Genomic DNA, 7,999 nt, shown 5'->3' with positions numbered 1-7,999 from the left:
CAGAATGTTGATGATTGAGGAGAGGGGAACAATGTGGCTTTTAATGGAAGTGCAGAAAAAGCAGGAGTTGGTGATTTGCTGTGGGGTTAGCATTTCCACTGTTTTGCTACTATTGAGTTGGACAGGGTTGACAAGGCAGATTTTGTGTCCGGTTTGGTTTTAATGTACACCTGTGTTTCATCTGCATAGCAGAATTGAAAACGTAATGTCTGAAAATGTGGGAGCATGTACAGCAGGAAGAGAATAGGGACCAACCCTTGTGGGACACCACAGGTTATAGTGAACACTTCGAATCTTGCCTCAGAGTAACATACTGTTTAAAAACCTCATGAAGCTGGTTAGCACTGAGGTGTTTGTGAATTTGATTGTCTCTAGGACTTAAGATTGGGAGTTTGGAAATAGGCCTGTAGTTTGAAAGGATGTCTGGGTCAAGGGACAGTGCTTTGAGCAAGAGGGTGATGGCTGCCATCTTGAATAGAGGCGGTACCTGCCCAGTGTGCAGAAACATGTTGAAAAAACACGTAACAAATTGAATGAGAGTGGCGGAGCATTTTTTGAATAGTGATTGATGGAATAGGGTCAAGGGTTTTCATTTTTATATGATTTCTCTGGTGTCACCAGAGCAAAGTTACAAAAGGAGCAGATGTTGGTGGTTGGGAAGGGGCAGCAGGGGATTATGTTTACAGGATAGAATGTTCTCTCTAATGTTGTTGATTTTATTCTTGAATAATTCAGCAAATCTATTGCATTTTCTAGTTGTTTTGGGGACGTCAAACCCATAAATCCATGTTCCCTATCCCCTAAACATAAACGTAACTGCAACCTTAATATCTTATCTTTTGTGCCTTAATATAAACTAGCCTTAACGCCAAACACTAACACGTGTCTAAACTTAAAACTAACCCCAATTGTAACACTATAAGTAATACGTTTTTCCCCGAATAGCTGAGCTGAGAGAGGGTCATAAATACATGAGCGGAACCATTTAGTTAACGCTAGGTTCCCGAGGTAGACGGGAAACGGTGCACTTCCTTTTGGGTATGAAACAAAACAAAAAAAAACATCTTTGGAATCCTTGTCGATATTTTGGGTAAGCAAGCTCACTTTTGTTTTTTCTCTGTGGATGTTTACCGCTTGCTGAACTAGTCTAACCGTAACGTGTTGAAACGTGAACCGCAGTTTAACAATTTACAGTGATCAACGTGATGCTACACCGCAAACCTAAGCTTCTTGTCTGCAAATCGAGGCTGGCTTAAACCATTGTTGTTTTACGCTTCCTGTCATTTTCCTGGTCAGCGAAAGAGTTGCTGAGATGAAGCTGATGCAAAGAAATAAGCACATTGTTAAATTACTATCTCAATAGACATAAAGCTACGTTAAAATGCACACATTATTTTATCAGCTCCTAAAACAGTAACAATATAAATTGACGCTAGGTTAATTAGGTCTACGCTGCTTAATTTAATTTCCTTTATATTTTCATTTGCTATATTGGTGCTGACTGGGAAGACCTACATATTTGTTTCACAGAATGATGCAGGTAGTTCACTTCGCCAACCGTTATTCTACCAGTATAGTTTGACTAAGAAAACTTTCTTAGTTTAATTTGTTTATATGTAGCTAGTTAATTTTGTTAATTATCTATTTAATTTCTGCATCTGGTGAACTAAATATATTTTGAATGACAAACCACAACAACAGATTTTTTTTGGTGCAATATTTCCTAACGGCACCAATTGTTGGAAATATTTGGTTATTGAAATTCAGCTTTCATAAAGCAAACAAATATGCTGCTGATTGCACTGACATCGCCACATCTCATCTGGATTGATAGTTGTTTGTAGTTGTTTGTTGTTATTTATTGTATTTTCTCTCAAGTATTTTCATCTTGTAATGTATGGGTTTTGTTTGGTGTTCATTTAGAACAGAGAGGACAAACCCAGCCTTCTGCTCTCCTTTCATCCTGAGCCCAAACAAGAGTCACTGGGTCCTGATTATAACTGTGGCTCACAGTGAGCGCTGGAGGATCCAGAGATGGCATCTGTGACATTGGAAGACTGCAATGAAACACAGGGACTTATTGTCATTAAAGTTGAAGAGGAGGAGGAGGAAATTGGAGATTTAGTTCATGGTAAGAACTGCTTTGATGTAGATAGTGATGGCCATTCGAGGCTTCATTACCGTTCTTCTAGCAGCTGGATGTTATGCTAGCATTGCTGTCTGAGATTTTCTTTTTCAAAATAAAAGCCAACATTGAAATATATAAGGTAATATAGTTAATCTAGTCTTCACATTTTATGTTTAATGTCTGTTCCAATGTTTTTCTTGTCTGTTCTTTTTCACAGACTAGATTAACTATATTTCCTTATACATTTCCGTGATGTTTTTTATTGTGATAAAGAAAATCTGAGTGCTGCCAGCATAATATCTTGCTGCTAAAATAACGCTAATGAAGCCTTGAATGGCCATCACTAGATGTGGATTCAAGAGGGTTTGAATGCTGTCGAAGCAATGAGCTGTTCTGATGAAATTTCATTTTCATGCTTAATTTGATATCAGTGGGAATAAATAGATTTCACCAATTTGTTACTCACTTTAAGAACTTTTTAATTTGTATTCGTTCCAAATCCTGTTTATTGCATTGATATGTCTATCACTGCACCAACTGACTTTTCTGATGCTATTCAACAGCAGATAGTCCTGAAGTGGACAATACTGGAGAGCAACAGCGCAAAGACTACAAAGAAAAGGGACCTCACCACTGCCATCACTGTGGAGAAAAATTCTTACTTTTATCAATGCTCAACAGACACATGAACATACATACCAGAGAAAAGCTTTACTCTTGTTCTGACTGTGCCAAGTGTTTCACTGAACCTGGCAAACTCAAAAGACATCAGCTAATACACAACGGAATTAAACCCTACTCCTGTTCTGACTGTGGGAAGTGTTTTATTACGGCCACTGATCTTACAATTCATCAGAGAGTACACACAGGAGAGAAGCCTCATCATTGTTCGGACTGTGCAAGGAGTTTCTCTCAACTTAGTTCCCTCAAAAGGCACCAACGAATACATACAGGAGAGAAACCATACTCCTGTGGTGACTGTGGGATGAGCTTTACAGCATCAACTATACTTATTAATCATCAGAGAGTGCACACAGGGGATAAGCCTCATCACTGCTCTGACTGTGGAAAGAGTTTCTCTCAGTTAGGTTCACTCAGAAGTCATCAGCGAATACATACCGGTGTGAAACCTTACTCCTGTGGTGACTGTGGAAAGAGTTTTTCTCATCTTAGTTCCTTAAAAAATCACCAGCGAATACATACTGGTGTGAAACCTTACACCTGCCCTGAATGTGGGAAGAGCTTTACAACATCAGGTAACCTAACAGTCCATCAGAGAGTGCACACGGAAGAGAAAGCCTTCATCTGTTATGATTGTGGAACATGTTTCATTACATCATCTGATCTTACTATTCATCGGAGGGTGCACAGGAGAGAATCCTTATAACTAATCTGACTGAGAGAACTAAGTTGAGAGAATTTTTTAAATTGCAGGAAATAGTTCTGGGAAGCAACACAATAATTACTTTTTCAGTGGAAAGAGAAATGGTAAAGAAAACAATTTAGTGTTCAATAATGGAACCATTATGTTCAAATCTTGACAACAAAAATGCTGAATGTGAAACGAGATGGCTAGAACAGTTTCTGACCTCACCACTACATAGTGTAAAGCAGGGGTTGGCATCCCAGTTTCAGGAAAGTATGCAGCATTGCAAGACCAGGTGTTTTGAATTTAGGACAACACAGAACTGATTAGAAGTCCATGATAAAAACATTTATGGGACACCTATTCAGTTGTCTGTTTGACACGCATGGCCTACTGATCTTGTTTCAAATTTGACAAGATGCTATCGTGTGCACTGTTCTGAAGTTTGAGGTCACTAAGAAATGTCCTTGTTTTCCATGAAAACACATAACATTTGTTTGAATTGTAAATATGGCCATTGACAAGGATAGAAATAATGATTTTTAATTGAAATAGTAATTGTGTCCTTCAAACTTTGCTTTCATCAAAGAATCTGCAGCAATTACAGCCTTGCAGAACTTTGGTATTCTTGTTGTCCATTTGTTATCTGTTGTCCATTTGGTAATCTGAAGAGATTTCACCCCACCACTTCCTGAAACACATTCCATGAGTTGGATAGGCTTGTTGGGCACATCTTGAATACCCTATGGTAATGCTCCTCCCACAGCAGCTTAATAAGGTTAAGATCTGGTGACTGTGCTGGCCACTCCATTATAGACAGAATACCACCTGACTACTTCTTCCCTAAATAGTTCTTGGATAGTTTGGAGCTGTGCTTTCAAGCCCTGTTTACAGGGTATGGCATGACATTGCAAAAGGGAATGATAGCCTTTCTTCTTCAAGATCCCTTTAACCCTGTACCAATCTCCCACTTCACCACCACCAAATCATCCCCAGACCATCACATCGACCCGACTATGCTTGACAGATGGCATCCAGCACCAGCATCTTTTCATATGTTCTTTTTCTGTGTGATCCGAACACCTTAAACTTAGAGGTTTGTCTGTCCATAAAACTTTTTCCTAATGTTCTACTGTCCAGTGTCTGTGTTTTTCTTTGCTAATCTTTCTTTTCTTCTTGTATGTTTTTTTTCCTTGCAACTCTGCTTAGAAGGCCAGCATCCCAGAGTCGAAAGAAGGCCAGTTTTACTGGTCTTCCATCAGCGCAACAGTTTATCATAAGCACAAAAGCGTTTTCTAATGATCAAGTAGCCTTTTAAAATGAAGTTGGATTAGCAATCGAAATGTGCCTTTTGAACACAGGACTGAGGTTTGCTGATAATGTGCCGTTTCCAGCTACAGTAGTCATTTACAACATTAACTATGTCTACACTCTATTTCGGATGAATTTGATGTTAATTTAATTGCCCAAAAATGTGACCCCAAACCTTTGAACGGTAGCATATATGCCCCACACAGTACACTGTTTGATAATAACTGTCACGTGACATATCCAACTGCATATGGTGAATGACTGGCTTGCATTTTTCATTATTCTTTTGAGTTATTAGTTTGTTTGCTGGAAGTCGGGGGTGGGGGCAGGTCTTCCATCGCAGGTCAGCTGGTGACTAATTTCAACACACCACCTCTTTCATCACACCTTTCAAGGAACATGGTTGCCAACCCTGTATATTCACTATGATTCGATATGCATAAAGCTGTAACAGCATGTTCTTTAATGGTTCTTTGTTAGTTGTTTCTAACATCAGGATTCATGTTAAGTGATACTATGCACCATATCTTCTGGGGAAAAACACCTGGAGCTGAACATTAATCTATTGTTTAGTGTGTAACTTCAGATACTTAGATCAGAAGCATGTTATATTGTTTGTTGTCTGTCTTGAGATGCTTGTGGTTAGCCAGACACTTGTAAGAAGCCAATTTCAGGTGAGCTACATTTTCTGATAACATAACAGCTTTGATGGAGGAAAATATTGCTGACCACTGTAAATATTGATAATCTGCACATTCTCCTTTTTTGTTTTATGAATGCAATTAATGGCAAGTGTGTCATGTTTCTAACTTAAAATAGCAATGGTAAACTTTGTAGGAGATACCCAAAATGTTAATTTCAGACATTAAAAGTATACCAAGTTTATTTTTAATGTATTCAAATGTTTTGGATGTGGTTACTAATATTAAACACATTTAAAGTAATTTGTCTAACCATTTGGTCATTCCATGAAGGAGTGCCTTTTGATACTTTTAAACAGGTATTTTTAAACAGAGCAGCATGTGTTTAAATGAAATATACTTAAATATAGAATGCATGTACAACCAGGTAAAATGTAAATAAAAACAGAATGCAATGATGTGCAAATCATTTAAACCATATATTCAATAGAAAATAATACAAAGACAACATATCAGATGTTGAAACTTAGACATTTTATTGTTTCTTGAAAAATGATGCCCACTTTGAAGGTGATGCCAGCCAAAAGTTGTGACGGGCGAGACTGGAAAAGTTGAATAATGCTAAAACACTAACCAGATGGAATATCACACAACTAATTAGGTAAATTGGCAACAGGTCAGTAACGTGATTGGGTATTAAAATATAATTCCAGAGAGGATGGGTCGGTCAGAATTGAGGATGGGGAGGGGTTCACCACTCTGAAAGTATGCGCTGGCAAATAGTGCGACAATTTAAGAATGACGTTTCTCAACGTAAAATTGCAAAGAGTTTGGGGATCTCATCCACATTACATAATATCATTAAAAGATTAAGAGAATCAGGAGAAATCTCTGTATGCAAGGGACAAGGTCGAAAACCAGTATTGGATGGCCGTTATTTTTGGGCTCTCGGGCGGCACTGCAAGAAAATGTAACGAACCTTTTTGTTATTTTCTCAAAAGGAGGACAAGGAGTGTCAGGCTTAAGGCTGCACCTGCAGCCGGACTGTCCAGCCTAATGCCGGAGGAATGGCCACCACATGGGACATATATAATATACATACAGTATTCCCCCAGCTATCCGCGGTTCCACATTCGCGAACTCAAGTATCCGCGGAAATAAATTAAAAAAACGCGTTAATTTCAGCCATCCAAGGGTCGATCCGGTTAATTGCATGAAGTCTTTCTATAAAAAAAAACATAAAAACAAAGTGTTCTATGTATATTTAATGTATTTATAAGTGCTTTATATCTTCTGTACTATAATCATATGTCGCCGTTTATAGTGACATGTTGGAAGACATAAAGAAACAGCGATCTCAGTTGCCAATCACAATGTTTTTACAACATTATCGTGCAATAAGACCATGGAAAGGGTAATGGGGCATTCTGTGTAGGGTAACTGGGTGGTAGGGAGAGATTTTTAAGGGTACGTCTCTTATCCGCGATTTTCCACATCCGCGAGGGTTCGCAGAACCGATCCCTCGCGGATACGGGGGATGAACTGTATATAACTATTTAACTATAATGTGTGAAAGGATTTCACTATAGTGTGTGAGAGGTGTTTCAGTAAAACCGGAAGGGCTTCCGTTCAACAAAAATGCGCAATTCACAGCGCGATTCAGGTGTTGATCATCAGTCGCGTTGTTCGCAAAATGTCTGCCCAACAGCCTGCAAGCAGCTTAACCGAGGCAGCAGCGTTACTTCACACTGTACTGGCGTCAGCGGAGACCATCAGAACCTTGTCAAATGCGACAGCAGTCGGGCAGCTTTTCAGTAGATTATGTAAGAGCGTTTCATTAGTGTATATAAAAGCAGAGATGGGGACACAGTCACACATGGTCAAGTCCAAGCAAGTCTCAAGTCTTCACCATCAAGTCTCGAGTCAAGTCTCAAGTCACAGTTCAGATAAATCAAGCAAGTCAAGTTAAGTCAAGGGTTCACCCTAAGCAAGTCAAGTCGAGTCCTTATAAGTCAAGTCAAGTCACAGTACTAAAGAGATGAACACACACACACACACACACTGTCCTCTGTTTCTGACGTGCGCTCGGTGCGAAGCTCGATTTCAAAATCAAATATTTTTCTCCTCCGCGTTACAATTTTTTCGGGGGACGAAGCGGAGGGATCTTCAATCTGCCTGAAGGGGTTGTATTCGCTATAACAACCGCCTCGCTATACCTTATCCCGCTTATTACATGGCTACCTACCAAATAAATCAATAATTTGACACAAAATATTGATTTCAAAAGGAATTTTTTGATTTAAAAACGATTGTATTGCTTCCTGTAAAGAAAAGAGTCCGTTCCATCTCTGGTTAGAATCCTGCTGCGTCCATAGCAACGCGCTGTTTTTCATGGCAACGGTCTGTTATCAAGAAATAACACGCATTCTGCACTGGAATTCAGCCAATCCATGTAATAAGGGCTAATAATAACAACCTTATAAACTAATTATTGTGACTGATAAAACTGCCTAATATGTAATTACGCTGTAATTATTCTTGTCTGTATGAGTA

The 7,999-nt window shown here is 38.9% G+C and overlaps 1 protein-coding gene across 2 annotated transcripts; it reads left to right on the top strand.

The window, feature by feature from the left end:
- Positions 1–1,003: 1,003 nt before the first annotated feature.
- LOC105026831 (zinc finger protein 239-like) lies at positions 1,004–4,623 on the top strand. Of its 2 annotated transcripts, none has more exons than XM_013135416.2 (3): positions 1,004–1,090; positions 1,924–2,131; positions 2,692–4,623. In XM_013135416.2, the coding sequence occupies exons 2-3, from the start codon at positions 2,035–2,037 to the stop codon at positions 3,513–3,515; spliced, it is 921 nt and encodes a 306-aa protein (XP_012990870.1). In that variant the 5' UTR covers positions 1,004–1,090; positions 1,924–2,034; the 3' UTR covers positions 3,516–4,623. The 2 variants fall into 2 exon arrangements, with proteins under 2 accessions (XP_012990870.1, XP_012990871.1); XM_013135417.4 differs by lacking the exon at positions 1,004–1,090 and adding an exon at positions 1,450–1,540.
- Positions 4,624–7,999: the final 3,376 nt, after the last annotated feature.

The sequence above is a fragment of the Esox lucius genome, chromosome 9 (assembly GCF_011004845.1).
Source record: "Esox lucius isolate fEsoLuc1 chromosome 9, fEsoLuc1.pri, whole genome shotgun sequence".
NCBI classification, from domain to species: Eukaryota; Metazoa; Chordata; class Actinopteri; order Esociformes; family Esocidae; genus Esox; species Esox lucius.
The sequence above is the reverse complement of the archived record's forward strand: the minus strand, read 5'-3'. Positions and strand labels throughout refer to the sequence as shown.

Coding starts and splice junctions, on each gene's coding strand:
- LOC105026831 (XM_013135416.2), top strand. CDS start 2,035: ATGGCATCTGTGACATTGGAAGACTGCAATGAAACACAGGGACTTATT. Junction 2,132..2,691: donor AATTGGAGATTTAGTTCATG/GTAAGAACTGCT, acceptor GCTATTCAACAG/CAGATAGTCCTGAAGTGGAC.